This window comes from Halichoeres trimaculatus, unplaced genomic scaffold, assembly GCF_033239565.1.
Source record: "Halichoeres trimaculatus isolate MK-OKI-2021-1 unplaced genomic scaffold, fHalTri1.1 fHalTri1_scaffold_3, whole genome shotgun sequence".
In the NCBI taxonomy this organism is placed as follows: domain Eukaryota; kingdom Metazoa; phylum Chordata; class Actinopteri; order Labriformes; family Labridae; genus Halichoeres; species Halichoeres trimaculatus.
In genome coordinates, this window is record NW_027437181.1 from 40385082 (window position 1) to 40404023 (window position 18942).

Consider the following 18942-nt stretch of genomic DNA (forward strand, 5'->3'; position numbering starts at 1 on the left):
CAGAGCAGGAGGATCAGTCCCCCAGAGCAGGAGGATCAGCCCTCCAGAGCAGGAGGATCAGTCCCCCAGAGCAGGAGGATCAGCCCTCCAGAGCAGGAGGATCAGTCCCCCAGAGCAGAAGGATCAGCCCTCCAGAGCAGGAGGATCAGCCCTCCAGAGCAGGAGGATCAGTCCCCCAGAGCAGATGGATCAGCCCTCCAGAGCAGGAGGATCAGTCCTCCAGAGCAGAAGGATCAGCCCTCCAGAGAGGGAGGATCAGTCCTCCAGAGCAGGAGGATCAGTCCTCCAGAGCTGAGATGAGGAGCTGCTTGTAGCAAAGGGTTTCTGATTTAGTTCCTGGATTTTTATCCCCCAGCAAACGTGGTGGGTTCTGTGGTTTAAGTCACTGTTGTCGGCACGGGTGGTCAACTTCCTGCTGCATCCATTCCTCGTTTCGTGCTTCCACTTGCGTCAACTGCACCATGACTGCCTGTTCCAGTATTATGTGGTACAAATTGGCCATGCTTGTTCACGTGACGTGACAACAAGGCAAAACTATGTTATCACGCAGAGAGGCTACGAATAATAAATGGAGATGAAAAAACTCCAGTTTTTCCATGAGGGCTACATTTTACTGTTTGAAAGCAGCTCTCATCCTGATCTCATCTTGAAGGTTGGAGACCTCTGCTGTCAAACTGCAGTTAACCCATTAGCGCAGCCTGCTGGGCGCTGTCAGAGAGCCTTTTAGTGTCCCTGTTTAACTAACAGGTCTATTTTTCCCTCATCGTTCTGCAGACATGTCCCTCGCTGTGCTCCGTATTGATGGCAGCTGCTTGTAAGTGTAGAGGGATCTCAACAATCAATACTTCAGAAAGCTTTATTCTTCATCCTGTATCAGTGCTGTGCGTGCTCAGACAAGAGGGTGACATTTTGAGAGAGGGAGAGTGCTGTGTGTAAAAGCTGCTTTTGGTAAATGAACAGCTGTGATGGAGTCAGAGTAGCGATCCTCGGAGTGGATGGATGGACTGAGTCTCCTTCAATCAGCAGATTAGGATTCACGGCAGAGTTGTTTGAACAGAAATTAATTTTTCAAACGTTCATTTGCAGTGCAGATCCGTAGCTAATGTAATACCATCTGATTAACTGCAGGGGGCCCTGTCAGGTCCTGTGTTACTCTGAAGGCTGCCATGGAGCAGCACGTTTTCCAAACTGCCTACGACACTGGCAGCACATCCTGATCCGGCTGAAATGTAGTCTGTCAATAAAAGCCTGGATGTCGTACTGGTTTTGTTAAATTTTGCACTATGCAATGGACCGGTCTACCCCACATCGGGCCCCCCAGCTCTTCTCTCAGTTTATGGTGGGTGGCACTCAGTTTAAGGTGCATTAGCGCCACCTACTGGGATGATATAAGTAAAGTGAAGTGATATGTAAGAGACACTACGCACAGAGGTGATATCCAAGTCATGTGTATTTCTGTCAAAATGGTAAATTTCCCCTAATAACTTTTTAAAATCATGACCTGATTCTACTGAAGATTCTACTCAGCTTGGCCAGTGTTCATTTCTTTTAAAAAACTGAAAACCGTTCAGATCTGGACCATTAGTAGGACCAGATGAGTTTTACTACATTAGTATTAGTATTAGTAGTTGGTAGTATTAAGCCGTGATTTATGGTGTACTGTAAAAAACTGCAAGTGACAACTCGAAGACCGGATCCCACACGGACACCAAGGAAAAAAAACAAACCAAAAAAAAAACTTGCAGCATTAAAAACATGTTAACAGCTCATGTGTCTGGTTAGTGAATCCTGGTCATGTCCTGCCAGTCATCGACCAATCAGAGCTAACGTAACCTGGCTTTGAACAGACCACTGCAGATTAACTGCTGACTGTGGGTTGGCGTACACACTCCCACCCACCCATGCTCTCAGGTCATGTTCATTCAATCATCTTACTGCTCCTCCTCCTGGCCTGACCACCATGGGGTCCAGAGCCTTTTGCTAGACCCCCTCCCATTGGACATCCTCAGCACTGACTGTCTCCCTCTGATCCAATCCTCACTCAGCTTGTTGGTTTTGTTTTGCTCTGTTTGTTTTTGACTCCGCCTCTCAGAGTGACGTCAAGTGCTCGGAAATGTTCCTAACTTATTATTATAAACTTATTTTCATGCTGTTTTACTCTGCAATAACCGTAGGTACAAACAAAAGTAAATTCATGATTCGTTGAATGTTCAAGAAGTTTAGTCTCTAGATGGGGATTTTTATCAATAATGTCTGTACCTTCAGAAAGAGGAAGCTGACTAGGTCTTTGTTTGGTTTGTAAGAAGAAAAGAGAAGTGGTGGGACTGACTGAGTGTTCCCTCTTTCCACACATTCTTGGATATACAAAATAAGTTTAATCACTGACTTATCAGGTTTTTTTAATGCGTGTTTGTTTTTTGTGTGTTATTTGCGGTTTCCTAAGGTCTCTCTGTTTGGACTTTGGAGAAGTTAAGAGAAAAAAAAAAAAAAATAAAACATGAAATATTCATAAAACTGTGCTTTGAAGTTCTTGTGATGAGTTGTTTCTTTTCCATCTTGTGAATAAAACCTGTGGTATAAAGTGGCTGAGCCCATAACCTGCTGCTGGTGACATGAATGCTCCTGTCTTTGCTGTGAAACGCTCGGGGTCTCTGTTGGGTTAGAAGCGTAAAGCACACAACACCAAACAAAGTGGGTGATGATGGAAGAAACTGGCGTTAATTAGCTTTGACCCTCTCCTGATGTTCTTTCTATTTCCAGGCAGAGCGGGAGCGTCAGTACGAGCTCCCCCAGCCCCTCCGCCCCCCCAAGCCCCCCAAGGAGTCCTACCTGATGGAGCAGGTTTTCTCTCCACACCCGTACCCCCCCTCAGTTAAAGCCCACGTCAAAGGCAGCCCCCTGTACACGGACCTGAGGCTCAGCGGTGTGATGGACGGGAAGCGCGGTCAGCCATCCTGGACCATCGAGGAGTACAAATGCAGCTCAGGAGACAAGGGGAAGCAGCTCATGGCTCTGGACCTGCAGGTACCTGATCCTGAACGCTAACAGACACCAGCACAGTCACCTGAGACCGTTAGATCATGGCCCTACTCTTCAATAATAATCACTTTTCATTTTCTATTTGAGCGCCTTTCATGACACTCAGGGACACCTTACAAACACAGGAAGCTTTAGGCAGAACACAGTCAGCTCCATAAAATCAGGAACTCAGTCTAAGGCATGTGGACTGTGGAGCTCAGAAGTTAGGACACCTGGAATGAGTGGATTGGGAGCCCACAAGGAGAACTTCAGTTTTATGGCTGCTGTGTTTAAGAAAGAGGGAGCCAGGGTTTAACGTCGGCGTGGCAGTCAGAGAGAGGCCAGGCTGGGAGGAGAGGTGGAGCTGGGTGTCATCTGCAGAGCTCCTAATGTGTAGATGTGACTGAGAGGTAGGTGGGGCCAAAGACAGAGCCCTGAGGAACGCCTTTAGCTGTAAAGACACATTGATGATACCTGAGCCAGTACAGACAAAACAACTTACAGGGGGACTGCTTTAGACCAGGACCTAGCAGTCTGAAAAAAGGTCCAAAATGATCCAAACCTGAGTGTCCCAACCATTTCTGTACAGGATTCTTGTCCTGAGGGGCAGCTGGACTCAGTGGTAGAGTCATTGTCTCTCTATCAGAAGGTCGAGGGTTTGATCCCAGCTTCTTGCAGTCACGTAGCAAAGTGCCAAAGTGTCCTTGAGCAAGACACTGACCCCAGGTCTCCCACTGTTGATCAGTGGGGAAGAACTTGTCCATTGACCTTTTACCAGCACACCTGTGTCCTGTGTAGGGTAAAACTGGACAGAAATGACTGGACTGACAGATCCATAGATGGGATTTCATGTCACAAACTTCAGAGGCTCTTTAAAGAAACTCTCAGGGCTCTAATTTTGTGGCGCAGCGCAGGGGGCACAAGCCTGGCGCACCCTGGGCAGGGTTAATTTCGTGCGGCGCACCGCCGTGCGCTGCCAATTAGACAATTTGGTAGACCTTCTGCACAGAGATGGGTGTGACTGCGTGCCAGGGGGAGTTGATGGCGCACCAGGGGGAGGTGTCAGCAGATTCATGCTGGCGCAGTGACAATTTTGGGCCAAAAACAGTGCAGAAAGTGCACTGAAAGCTCGCCAGCTCCAACCTGGTCTATCTTCGGCGCAAAGCAGAGCGCACCCTCCGCAGCTGTAATTTGGTGACAGGCGCACATGTCATCAAAGCCTCAGAGGCAGGTTTCCAGAGTGTCAGGCACATTTTAATGCAATAAACAATCACAGCAATCACTATTTAATGTAACCGTCTGAACCAGCATATACATTTATATCTATATTAACTGTCCCGTCACATCTGATGTCAGATTAAAGCTGTTTGTCATAATGGAAAGTTAACCTGACGACAGCTGGAAGTTTGATGCTCATCTTACAATTAAACAATAAACAGCCTTAACATCTGATACTGAGTATATATCTGGTTCTCTCATTTCATTTAATTCAAAGAAAAGAGGGAGAGAAAAGACGAAGAAAAAACAGAAAAAATAAATGTATGTCACTCAGGATTTACCCGTGATTTCCCATATTTCTCTGTTTTAGTCTTTATTTTTAACCTGATCTAAAAAGATGGAGTACATTATTGTAAGGAGGATGAGGTGGAGACACCGGGAGAGTATACAGTATATCACCAAAGGCTCTTCTTGGTGATGACAAACCAGGAGTGCAGGTGGATCAAAAGTATTCTGAATGGATAAGCCAGCTGTGTAACTGCACTGTAAAAAATTTCACCGTAAAATTACAGTAAGTTACTGGTTAATAATTGCATTACTTTCACAGCAAGTTGCTGTTAATATTTTCACAGCAATTTACCGTAAGTAATACACAGTAGTTTACTGTAATTGTTTCACAGTAGTTTACATTAAAACAACAACACTTTACTGTTAATTCACGGTTGCCAGGCCCAAGGAATTACCGTAAAACAGGACAAGCAGCCTATGCTGTGGAGCACAACCAGGCAGCCAAGACAAGCAGCCTATGCTGTGGAGCACAGCCAGGCAGCCAGGCAGCCAATGTCACTTGGCACAGCCAGGCAGTCAAGACAAGCAGTCTATGCTGTTGAGCACACACAGCCAGCCAGCGCAGTGGCCCATAGACAGCTAGCTGGTCCATGCCATGGAGCACAGACACACTGGCCCTGTGTGGTATCTAAATGTGCATCAGGGTCTCATACCTACAGTGTTGCCTCCTCACCCATGGTTTTCCTTTTGGGTTTTGCAGATTATTGAGTTGAAACAACTGAAAAGTTTAAGTTGGACTGATGCAAAATGTTGATTTGAGAAGAATTAAAATATTTAGTTTATTTGACCTATTAAGTTGAGTTAAATGAACTAGTTAATTTCATTTCAAAGAACTTAATTTATTTAGGTGTGACCAATTGAAGCAATTCATTTAAGTTGGTCCAACTGTTTTCTTTTTATTAGTTGTACTAACGCAGAATTTCAAGTTGACATGATCCACAAAAATACATTGGAAACCTTAATCTAAAAATTTTGAGTTGGCTTGATTAAGAAAATTACATCACTTCAACTGACTAGAGATTCCCTTTTTACAGTGTAAGCTGACATACAGTCTTTGTTTCTAACGTGATCTAAAAAAGATTTTGTACTCCTATTATTGACAAAGGAACAGTTTACATCTGTGCTGGGAGCTGGCCCACACGGTGAAGCGCTTCATGGCCTCTGATGCGCGCCCCGATGGTCAGTCTGTTCTCCCGGTTGCTGAGGTAACAGAGGCTCCGACCGTCTCCACTACTGGGTCTTTCCAGCACACTTTTTCTGCGCTGGCATGGATCATCCAGACCAAACAGTCGCTGCGCCTCGGCCGCAATAAAAAAGTGTCAGAAAAGCAAATAAAAAAGCGTCAGAGAAAAGAGGAATTAATATGGTGAACTTCACACTAGTTCAAAATGACAATATGTTGATAAAGTAAAGGTGGAAAACAAGGGTACAATAACTTGACAGAATATGTTAAACTTACTTTGGTGGCATCAACCTTGAAAATGTTGAAAATCTGCTGCATGTCCCACAATTCAGTTCATGGAAATTGCTGTGTTTTTGCAGTGGATAGTCTTAAAACAGCATTTCATGGTGAAATAATGCAATAAAATGCTGTGAAATCCTGGTAATAATTGAAACAGCAAATATCACAGCAGTTGACTGTAGTAATACTGTTGTTATTGTAAATTTTAAAATTACAGTCTTATATTGTTATTATTACAGTTAAGTCCTGTAAAGATGTAATACAGCAATTTACTGTGAGAAAATACAGTGAAATATTGTGAAATCCTGGTCATTTTTTACAGTGTGTCTCTTCATTTTGTTCTCCTATTAATGACAAAGGAACAGATTACATCTGTCCCGAGAGCTGGCCCATACGGTGACGCGCTTCGTGTCCTCCAATGCGCCCCGCTGTCCATTCTCCTGCTGCAGGGACAGCAGCTTTGACCGTCTCCGCTCCCGGGTCTTTCCAACACACCTTTTTCGCGGTGCTGGAGATCTCTCAGACCAATCAGACGCTGCCCCTCAGCTGCAGGGCATATAAAGGCGAGGAGAGGCGCTCATTTGATTGGTGAAAACAGCACTCGGCTGTGTTAAACCCACTCACGGCTTTTCTCCTCCCTCTCTGCCATTTGCACGAAGGGAGGCGTGGACGCGCAGCTCTGTGCTCCTCTGAGCCTTGACTGCGCCTCTCTTGGCACTGCAGGAAATTTGTAAAGTGTGCTGGTCACGCCCTGTCCGTGCGTCGAAGGCGGGCGCAGGGAAGGTGCGCCTGCGCTTGTGTCTGGTCAACGAAATTAGAGCCCTAAGTGTTTTCCTGTGCCCTCCTCTGGACCAGGCTGTGCATCCTCTCGTTCCTGGTACAGGAACCTGAACAGGTGTAGGCCATGTCTTCACCAAACGTTTCAGCCTACCAGCCTCTCCCTGAACATCTCTGCCATCTCTGTCTGTTTCAGAAGGATGAAGTTGGGCAGGTGTCTGTTCATGGTGGAGTTTTTTGGGCTGGCAGCACCTGTTTTTTAATCAGACCAAAAGCAGTTCAGCATCTCAGCACCCAGCATCCTGAGCACAAAAAGCCCTAGTTTCAGCTGTTTTCATGCAACACTTCTGTCTAAAAATAGTTTGAGTTGTTGGAGCACCGCCACGTTCATCAATGTCACCCCCTCTTCACAACCTCTGAAAGTTAAAGGGATAAAGGTTAAAAACAACCTCTGACTGTGTGAGTCAAACACACAGAAACAGTTTGTTACCAGCAGAAAGAAACTTCTAAATAAACTTGACCAACCCAATCCTCCAACCAGTGATTTTAGACATCACAAAGAACTCTCTATTATTGGATTTTACTGCTATCTGATGTTTTACAAAGGCTGCAGCACTGAGTTGTGTGGAGGTCTCATTGAAATCCTTACACCAGACTCAAAAACTGTTCAAAGGTTCATCCTGCAGCTGGTCTAACCTGGAAAGATGTGCTTATTCTGGCCTTTGAATTCTGCCTACACCAGAACAAAACTCTATTTTGGAATTTTGCAGTAATATCAAGTTAACTTTGTCCATTTCCAGGTTTTTATCAGGGTTACCTCCTCAACAGGGGATTATGCAAATCCCCCTCATTGTTGTTTTACTGTAGAAGAGACTTGAAATAACACTGGGAGGGTGTTGCTCTGCTGCCTGGTCGAAGTCTGACGTCTGAAAAGGGATTTTACTCACAGTTTGTCAGTAACTGTTCGTCTCCATACTTTCAACAGGATCAGTCCAGGTCTTTCTTTTGTTAAGCCAGAAGACTCTTTCAGAGAAGTTATTTATTTACCTGAAGTAGCTCATTATGTTTTTATGTCTCTTCCCCAAACAGGAAACTACTGCACAGGATCCAAACTGCCTCAAACTGTTGAATCCCTCTCTGATAAGATTATTGTGCCATGGATTCACATTCAGTAAAGATCCTCCAGCTCCTGCCAGGGGACAAGCCTTGATTGACATGAACTGAAGATTTAAACTTGGTGCTTTCACCACCCATGTTTTGTTTTTGATACATCTCCATCGTACCTCCTTCCACTAGAGATGAAAGGAGAGGTGCAAGGAAAGGATACAAGGAACAAAACATTTATCAGTCAATCAATAAATATCCCCAAATCACATTAATACTTTTGTTTTCTAATAACAGAAACCCAACATCAAGACCAGCTAAGGAGTCTGATCTCATCTTAACCCACCTTGAGTACAGGACTTTGCAGCATTTAGCAAGTTACAATGGCAAGGAAAAACTTCCCTTTAACGGGCAGAAACCTCGGACAAAACCAGACTCATGTTAGACAGACATCTGAGGAGACTGTGTTGGGGTCATAGAGACAGACTCAGTCCGTAGTTCAGTGTTCTAGTGATGATTATGGTGAAACTGTAAAAATCCATGGGCCGTCCACATCACCAATCCTGAGGAACCTACAAGACAAACTCAGATCCTCCCAGAGAGGTGTATGGTCAGTAACTATAACAGGACAGTAAGACTAGAAGTTAGACAGACAGATAGAGGGAAACAGGAGCCCTGTGTGTCAGTTCCCCCCAGCAGTCTAAACCTATAGCAGCATGACTAAGAGCTGGTTCAGACCTGATCCAGCTCTAACTGTAAGCTTTATCAAAAAGGAAAGTTTTAAGTCTATTATTAAAGGTTGAGACCGTGTCTGCTCCCCGGACCTCAACCGGTAAGTTATTCCAAAGAAGAGAAGCCTGATAACTAAAGGCTCCACCTCCCATACTAGTTTTAGAGACCCGAGGTACAACCAGCAGACCTTTAACGCCACATTATGTAATAACACCCCAATATGTAATGATGTGATAAATTTTCACTTCGTTTTGTAATAAGTTCTTACTTTTACATGCAGGAACCAGCATTTTGTAATAAGTGATGTAATATGTAGGAACTTATTACATAATGCAGCAACGTTTATTACAAATTGTGTTTAGAAATTTTGAAAAAAAAAAGTGAAATTTATTACATTATTACATATTGGGGCATTATTACATAATGTGGTGTTATAATGTGTCTATTCTGTCAAACACCATCAGACACATACAGTGAATAAACCACCACACCATTACAATCTGTTTCAAAGTTTTCTTCAATGACTCTACTCCTCTTTACTCTGTCGTTATCTCTGAGGACGTTGGGAAGTTGCTGTCATGTGCCCGTGCATGTTGCTCCTGCACTTCTCCTGCCGTCTCTGCGATCCTCTTTCCTCTGAGCAGCATCAAGAAGTTTGTGATGCCATAACTACAATGCTCAAAAGATTTTAAAGCAATGAGCTTTTAAAATCAAAGTCATACCAACTCTGCTCAGAAGTTTAAAACACCTCAACTTGGAGGTTAAACCTGGACACATCCAGAGCTGATCATGTGATCCATCCAGACTAAAGGAGTCTCTTTTCTTTTCTGCGGCCCACTCTCAAGATTTGATCTGATGGTTATAATCTGATAGGATTACTTCTTAATAGCGGAGCCTTGAGGGGTATTTTCAACATCTGAGTGAATAATAGATACAAAAAGTTTTCTACAAGTCAAACTGAGATGTTATCCTTTGAAGCTTTCAAGCTCATTAAGCTTGAAGAAATAAAAGCAACACAGCCAGCCAGTACCTCAGGGGCTGGTGAGAGGCTTTCTGGGAAATGTAGGGAATAATTAACTGATGCTGACAAAGGAAAACAAACCAGAAAGTTCATTAAAAGAAAAATAATCCTCTCTAAAATACTTTTTAAAGAACTGAAGTGCATGAAACTTTGGTTAGCTCTGGTCTACCACAGATCCTCAAACGCTCAGTGACAGAGAGCCCACACCATATGGCCGCCCACTCAGACCCTGACCCAGCAGGAAGCCTGGGAGCTGCCAGATAGCAAACAGAAGAAAGGTAGACGCAGAGCGGGGAGAAGCAGGGGGAGACGCAGGGGGAGATGCAGGGGGAGGAGCTGGCTGGAAAGTCAGATTGCAGGATGCTTTAAATAGAAAGAGGAGAATAGTAAAGGCAGTGTGTGTCACAGCTAAACTGCTCTCTGCTGGGCTCAAACAGTGAGCTCAGGCTTCACACTCACTGTGGCTGTAACGGAGAGTCAGCAGGCTCTGCTCAGGAGACTTAATTACCCACATCCACTGTGAATGGCCTCGCCGTCCTCTGAATGACTGCCCGGTCCTGCAGGCTGGAGTCAGGCCTGTGTGTTTCACTTACAGGATGTTAGCAGGGCCACCTGGGTTACAGGATCTCTCCAAGAAAAAAACGTGATATGACTCTCACACATAATCGTGGGCAGAGCCCTCCAGTTAAATCTTTTCTGTCAGTAGTATGAAGCTCCGATAATCAAAGTATCACCCACAGGGATCCTCAACTGCTGGCCGTTTATTAGGAACGTGTCTTTTTAGTTTGACCGAGGGCCGTGTTGGTTTGAGCCCAGTGCGTCTGGTTGTTGTAGTCACAACACCTGCTGAAAACAGACCGAGCAGATTTAGCTGCTCTCTCCAACGTCTCTGTTTAATTTTCATGTTTCTGAATCCAGATGCTTCTTTATTGTTGCTCATTGTTACTGAGAACCCAGAGCCAGCGAGCTGTGCTGCACTGATGCCTCGACCTGGTTTCATTCGTTCTGTGACGGAGCTCATAACCAAAACTACTTTTATGTCAAATCAATTTTTCCCATTGAAATGAATTGAAATGTCATGAATTCACTCTAGACCCCTGAAAAACTCTGTTTTTTTGTTACATGCATTAAATGAGAAAAATTGACCTATGAATAATGAATATTTGCATAGAAACACGATACAATAGGATTTAACGTGATAAAATGATCTACATGGGAAATGGTGCAAAGGATACTTAAGACCACCAGAGGCTGAACTGAATAACTAAATCTTATTCGCTGCTTTTTGTCCTTTTTGCCTTCACTTTCTTCACTTCCATCTGCAGGTAAAAACCTGTCCAATGAGATCTCATCCTGTTATTAAACATCACGTCACGCACCCAGTGGCAGCTTTCCTGATGCAGGAAATGTTAAAGATTAGTATCAATAATTAATAGATATCAGCATGGTCAAGACTCTTTGCTAACATAAACAGTGTTTACAGAGGCAGAGGGGGAGACCACTGGGTGTGAGTCTGTTACCATCAGGGAGGATTCAGCTGAACAAAATGAAACAGTAAACCTTTCTTATACATAAGAAACAAACATCACTTTTTCCAGATGTGGAGCAGCCCCACAGCAGTGATCTCTCGGGGCTGATTGTATCCTCAAACTCTCTGACTCGGGGTAAAGGAAGCCTGTTCACACCTGTCTGACACAACCAGAGCAGACAGCAGAGGATCTGTGTCTCTCCTGTTGAACTGACGGGTCTTCGGAGATCGTCTCAGGTGACCTGTCTTTAAACATCTCCAGCCCTCCATCTGTCCTTTGAGAGGCAGCGTGGACAGCAGGATACTGCTCCCAGCTGCAGGTAAAGAGGGTTCACTGAGTTTTTACATCAGGGAGAAGAGAGTGTGGAGCAAGTCTACAACAAAAAATGTCATCAGTTTGTTTAGCCTATCAGAAAAAAAGACACAAATGTTTAATTTATTAATAGGAGATCACTCTTATACAGCTGTGTTGCTTCTTCTGAAGAGCAGTCTTAAGCTTGGTTTTAGCTTGACCCTTATGTATGGTCCCAAGCGGAGATTTCCAGGACGTGCACTGCTGAAAAAGTCTAACTTACTCAGGGAGACATGCAGACAAACAGGAGCTTCTTATGTCCAAAGTACAGAAATACTTGCATCTACATGTTTGATCCATAGACTGTAAAAAAAAATGGACATCTGCTTGCTGGGCTTGAAGTTAGGTCTCCCCAAAAACTGCTCCCCCTGGTGTCTGCCTGCAGTATAGGTTTAAAAATACAGCTTTCCTGCCATTCCAGATGGGCTCTGGTCAAACTTTAAAAAAATAATTCACCTCGTAGAAATGTTTCTCACCTCTGATTGTTGTGGTGATTTGAAGATATAATTTGGCTGTCTTGTATCCAAGTCCTCTTTTTTTCTGGAAAGTTTCGTTTTCATTAGTTATACAAGGTTAAAAACGAGGCTTTACGTAACGTTTAACGCTGATTGACAGCTGCCGTTCTCATGTATTTTTTTGGGGGATTGTAAGATATGTCGGGAGGTAGAGTCAGGAAGTGATTAGACTTTCGAAAGAATCGTCCCTCATCGTCTCTATTGCGCAGACTCTGGCTTTAAACTGCTACTATGGTGGCACCTGAGACGGGGGAATTTTTGCTTCAAAACCGTACAATGAGAAATGGCGGAGCCATGCTGTCCACTCTATATACAGTCTATGGTTTGATCACGCAGGGCTCACAGATAACTGTGGGATTAACAATCCCCGCTGTGGAAGTGCAGCCACACTCAGCAGAGAAGAGGAACTGGCAAAAAAAAAAAAATTGTAAACAGTGTAAACAACTTCTTCTAATCTAGTCTAATACTGTGGCAGACATGTGTCTGTGGTACAGCGCCCCCTGCAGAACACATCTTCCTGTGCTGATGGTCAAAGTCAAACCAATCGGAGAGTGTTCATGTCCACTTATTAAAGCAGGGACATTATCGCCACGGCTGGAACACGTGACTAGAGAACATGCAGTGAAAGGATTTCCTTTTCTTTAGGGGTGAAAAGATCATAGAGCCACCATCAGAGCTCCCTGCTCCCTGAAAGCCTCACACACTCACCATCATGACAGTCCTTCCTGTACAAACCTGCTCAGAGAAACTGCAGCATGGACAGTGACCACCGAAGGCCTCCATGGAACAGAATGCAGCGTGTTCACCTCATGAACCAACAAACTTCCTCTAACATCTGAAACCTCTGTTAGGTCAGACCCCCGAGAGGTCGTCCTTTGCAGATTAAGACATTTATCCACTGGTTCATCAACATTCCTCCATCCTCAGGTGCAGCTTCAAAATATGACGCTTCACTTTTTCACAGCAAAGAATTTGTAGTTCTGCAGCTCCCGCTCCCACAGACTGGACCCTCTGTGGAGACCAGCCCCGCCTTGTGTTGTTCTGAAAAGTGACATAAAAGACAGTTTTTGTAAAAGCACTTGAATCAAACTCAGACTGTTTTACCAATTTCCAGATGAATGACTCTCCTTCACATTTGCAGCAGCTCACTTCAAAGTTGAAAACCATTATTTCATGTGGTGATTTACTAGTTTTGTCCAGTTCTTACACAACCAGCACCAGCTACGAGAGTGTGAGACCTGAGTGTGGAGTCAGTATTCAAGTGGACTGTGTGATCCTTTACAGGATGAAGGAGAGTCCGGCTTCTCTCCAGCCTCTCTCCCTACTGAAACACTCCAAATGACTCTCACCTGAGGGATGAAGCAGGCAGCTACACCTCCCATAGAGACAATGATCCACAGGCTGCTTCTTACACCCCAGGGCCCTGCTGGGAAAAGACCAGGAACCCATGAGGTCCCCAATGCTGCATGGTCATTGAGCCTGTCTTATTGTTCAACCTGCTACCACTCAGCCAGACCAGCCCATCAGGAAACAGAAACAGGCTCCTGGCAGACTGGTCCAAAGCTCAGTCTTGAAAAAAAAAAAAAAAAAAAAAAAAAGTTATACTGAAGGAAATTTTTGTCTTTGACCTGCCTCAGTCCTCCAGGATAGTTCTTGTGGAGAAACTGGAAAGTTGTCCCTCTCCACTTTGGAAAGTGATTTGAATCAAGTCAGGGTGCAGCAAATATGACAAATCTGTCCTTTCATGTGTGTCAGTGTGATCTCTTTACCTCCCCCCAACAGAACCGAACCACCTGGGGATGTCTAAGAAACGCCACCAGGAGCTGCTCCTGAAAGACGCACACAGAGTGATCTGAAGTTCAGATGTGTTCAAACCAGCAGGAAAGAGGCTTTTTACCGTGTATTTACATCTGGCTCAGGCAAATGACAAAGTGTCCCTGTTTCAAAGGGGAGCTGTGTGGATGGCACAGGTTGAGATCAGCTGTCAGAAGGAGTCAGTGTGTGTATTCTGTGTCGTGGCACTGTAGGAGGAGATGAGGCCTTGAATGTGAGGTGGAGTCTGCAGACATGGTGCTGTATTAGTGAGGCTGTATGTACACACAGTGACATCATACAGGTATCTGAATGTTTTTAAATAGCAGGTGTCAGGGCAGCATGCAGAGGAATGGTCACTCTGAGCAGCACTGAGGTACTGTCTGCTTTAAAGGGTCAGCGATGCAGATCAGCTGGGAGCAGGGGGGTATGATACAGCAGGATCGTTGCAGAACAATGGATTCAGTACTTTCATCAGTCATGCGGACAGTGAAGTGACCTGTTTCCTGTGAATGAAGTCATTGTGGATCAACACGTGCACACAGCACTGGCACAGACACACTTTGAGGCCACTTTCAGTCTGCTTTGTGATTTAACGCTGACTTGTCTTCTTTTGTATTTGTCATATGTAAGTAAAAATTGTCTTACTAAGTTTGATATGAACCTTTGAATCTAGAAAAATGTCTTGTTTCAAGTTATTTAAAGACAAAAATAAGATCTGAATTGCTGTAATAAGTAAAAAAAAAATCAGCCAATAGAACAAGAAAAATTATAGAAGATTTGCTTGAAACTAGAATAATGTTTTCCTAAAAAATAACTTTTCTCTTTGTCCATTGGCAGATCATTTAAACTTGTTATAACAATTCAGAGCTCATTTTTGTCCGTAAATTACTTGAAATGAGACGTTTTCCTGGACTGGTCAGGTGAATGTGGCTCTTATTAAGTCTAAAAGGACATTTTCTGCTAAGAATAAGACAAAGTCACTTGGGAAGATCTCAGTTTTTTGCAGTGCACACACTAAGGTTAGAATCCTAACAGACAAATAAGAATCTGCAGTTTGTGGATGTACTTCTCTCTGATTGGATGTTTGCTCCCCAGCCAACAAACCGTTCTTGATATCAAACTGTACCTGTTCCCTTCAGGCCCAGGACTCCCTGAACCCCAACGACCTGGAGTACTGGATGGAGGACGTCTACACCCCGGGCTTTGATTCGCTGCTGAGGAGGAAGGAGGCGGAGTTCAGAAGGGCCAAGGCGTGTAAGATCGGTGCGCTGATTGCAGCTGCTACCTGCACCGTGGTCCTGGTGATCGTGGTTCCTATTTGCACCATGAAAACATGAGAGCGGCGCCGGATGAGCAGCTTCGGCTCGGCTGTGCACGCTGCGGGTGAGTGTGCAGCGGATGAACTGATCACATGATGGGACTGAGTCTGACGCAGGTTTATAGTTTTACTGCAGCATTTCCTTCAGGTGGTCTTTCTGATAGTATAAACCCTGGTAGGTCAACTATTGTACCCTAGAAATGAAATCAGCAAGTACATCCTATCTACACTGTACATAGAGGTTTGACATTAGTAGTTAATCGTATTCTTATAAACTGGAGCTCATGGATTGAACCATCCGTCTCGAATGCCTGCAGCAGATGGACTGAACCAGGTCTATAATGGTAGCCAGCATATGATATCCTTATTTTTCCTATATTTACTGTACAGTGTATTTTGATCAAAGTTATTTTTGATGAATTATCTTGTTGAATGTAAGAATTTCTCTTTATTTTGTTATCTTTCTTCAATAACTGCAGACATTTTAGGTAATGAAATTTGTGCCACACATTTTTCTAATTAGAAACAGTATATTGGAGTAGTTCATAACACAGCTAAACATGTAGATAAGCTTCAGACGCAAATAAACTGAGTGTTTCAATAATGTTATCCTGCTGGGGTGTGGAGCAATGACAGAGGCAGTAAATGAATGTTGAGACATAACCAGCCATCAGCCAATCAGAGACGCTCCAACTGAGGCACTCCGACTGAGGCGCTCGGTCGGAGACGCTTCGTCTGAGACGCTCCGACTGAGGCGCAATTGAGGCGCTCCGACTGAGGTGCTCCGACTGAGGCGCTCCGACTGAGGTGCTCCGACTGAGGCGCAATTTAAGCACTCCAACTGAGGTGCTCCGACTGAGGCGCTCCGACTGAGATGCTCCATCTGAGACACCCCATCTGAGGCGCTCTGTCTGAGGCGCTCCGTCTGAGGCGCTCCATTAAAAATGGTCAGTCTGAGACACTCTGTCTGAGGTGCTTGGTCTGAGACACTCCTTAAGAGGAGCTCAGTCTGAGATGCTCAGTCTGAGATGCTCCGTCTGAGGCGCTCTGTAGGAGACACTCAGTCTGTGGCGCGCTCCATCTGAGACGCTCGGTCTGAGGCGCTCCGTCTAAGGCGCTCCGTAGGGATGCTCAGTCTGAGACGCTCTGTCTGAGACACTCTGTCTGACGTGCTCCATAGGAGACACTCCGTCAGAGATGCTCGGTCTGAGACGCTCCTTAAGAGGAGCTCAGTCTGAGACGCTCCGTCTGAGGTGCTTCGTAGGAGACGCTCAGTCTGAGGTGCTACGTCTGAGGCGCTTCATTTGAGGCGCTCCATCTTTTCCCCATCTGCTCTTCTTCATTTCATTTTTCTTTTCTATAAAGCTCACCTTGGCGGATCTTCAGGCTCAGCTTTCTTGATCCTGCTGGTTTCACACACCAGCGCTAAGCAAACAGCATCAACAACAAGCCTCTCTGCAGGCTCGCCCATCTGCAGCCTTTTTCTCTTAATTACAGCTTTTCAGACTTAAGGCTGCTGAAACAAGGACAGTGGAACAGAAGGCTGCTGAGTGACAGGATGAGGCAGAGAGGAGCTGGATTAGAAAACAGACATTTGGAGGAAAATTTGAAGTCACATTAAAATTACGGAGGCGGTGGTTGTTTCATGAAATCATAGGTATGCTGTGTATCAGGTCTCCAAAGAGTGACAAAGTGGAACACGGGATCCTGGTGATTAACTCCAGTGAATACAGCACATCGATGAAATAAGAGAGGAGGTCTTCTCTGAGGCTCTTCTGGGGTTTTAGGGGCTGCGAGCTGAGCTGTCACTGCAGCTGCAGTTTTTACCAAGAGGTCAGTTCAGTTTGGTACTGTCAGCTGTTTTCAGCCCGTGAACAAAAGAAAATGATCCATGCTACTCTTTCTTCCTCTGGCTGACGTGGAGCTGTACACACCGGTCTTTTGACTGAGACAGAGGGGAAGGAGAAACTAACCCACACCTTCCTTCATGTAATTTAATCAGAAAAATGTCATTTCCTGCTGAATCATGGTTCTGTTTTAGGTTCACTGTGATTCATATCAGGGCAGTGTTGTACTACTCCAGTCTGGATATGTAGGACTCGTGCCTCAGCTGGGACTGGTGTGTGAATGGTTTGGACTTAGACTCATTCGAGGTCTGGTTGCATCAGGACTCAGAGACTTTGGCCTGTTGTCTGTGAATGCTTTGTTGATTTTTAATCATTACTTCTTCAGGTTAAAGGTCCCAATAACAGATCAGTTTTCAGGCTGTGTGCGACACGTGTTTGTTAAGCAGCATGTTAACATGCGTGTTCACGTGACGTCTCGTTCTGCGTCACTCATTGTGTTCACGTACACACAGCGGTCCGACCAAGGTCATAGCTCAATCCTGTAGTCACAGTGATGGGGGCTAGTCTAGTCTGTGTACACATGTAGAAAAGAGAATCAAACTTCTGGCAGATATCGTCTCACTCTGCTTCAATAGGTGGCGCTGTGTCCTTATTAGTTAGTGAAGCTGCGTGTGTATAGAGCTAGTTCGGGTTCACCTGAAGAGGAAACAACAATCTCACTATGAAAGCGGAGATAGATGCAGCAGCAGCTCTTTCTGTGAGTGTTGTTTACATTACATGGTGTTTGTTTGTTGTGTTGGAGGCAGCCACCCTGTTCATCATGGGCATTTACTTCCTCTCCTGGGTGAAATTTTCTCTTGCTGAATGCCGAGGCGTACTGAGACCTGCTGAATCCAACCCCAGTCTGATCGCCATCCCATCATTAAGGTGTGTCAATCGAGCTATGGTTAGCCCGTTATTAGTCTGACTGAGCTGTTTACATGGAGCTTGATAGTCTGATCTCATGCTGACTAAGCTCATAGCACACTTTTAAGCTGTATGAAAACGTATTAATTGTGTGGCCGATTAATTGTGTGTGGCAGATGGGGATGCTCATGCTACTCTGACTGCTGATAACATGGCCATAAGCTAGCTGCTAAATAACAATAACATCAGCCTCGAATCTTACCCAATCAACGGTTCCATAATGTTTGGGTGAGTTATGATGTGTTTTTAACTACACAACACTACGTTCATCTTTAAACAGATAAGTGTTGTAACATTACATGAATAAGTTCTGACTGTGAGTGCTCTCTGCATATCAGTCCAGCCATCTTTGTACAGAAAGCACCAAATTATAACAAACATTATCTCAAGACAGCTTCCAAAACCATTCACAGGTCAAGACATGTTAACACATATTAAGAACATTCTGGTAGGTTGGATGAAGAGTGACTCAATTAGGCAGTTATTAAAGGCATTACAGTCTATGCAATTAAAACGAGGTCTGTAGAGGAGACTCTTTACTGAACTGTCAGACTGTGAAGTTCAGATCAACACACACCATTGTTCATTACCTAAAAGTGTTTTCTGCCCATCAAAATAATCCAACACAAACCTGGTCAGTTCAGGATTACACACACAATAATCTGGAGTCAAACAGCAGCATTCCTTATCCCCAATCTTGGCTTTATTTATCATCGTGTTTTATGTACTTAAATTTAGAGACTTAAAGCCTATTTTTTGCTTGACGCAGTCGTGTGGTCGTGTGGTTTTTTTCTCTACCGCCCCCTGTCTTTTCTGCAAATATTACGACAGAGAATCCGCCAAGCATAAATGCCACTGCGCTCTATTGAGGTGCCAACCGGGAACGGAGCCAGGTGAAAGTATAACTAGCCCTTAAAGTTC

General features: G+C 44.5%; 1 protein-coding gene across 1 annotated transcript in view; it reads left to right on the top strand.

The window, feature by feature from the left end:
- Positions 1 to 16195, top strand: part of minar1 (membrane integral NOTCH2 associated receptor 1) — a 37716-nt gene extending 21521 nt beyond the window's left edge. The window contains exons 3-4 of the mRNA XM_074666467.1: positions 2761 to 3024; positions 15030 to 16195. Coding sequence (XP_074522568.1) covers positions 2761 to 3024; positions 15030 to 15227 — 462 coding nt within the window. The 3' untranslated portion in view covers positions 15228 to 16195. The remainder of the gene's footprint in view (positions 1 to 2760; positions 3025 to 15029) is intronic.
- Positions 16196 to 18942: the final 2747 nt, after the last annotated feature.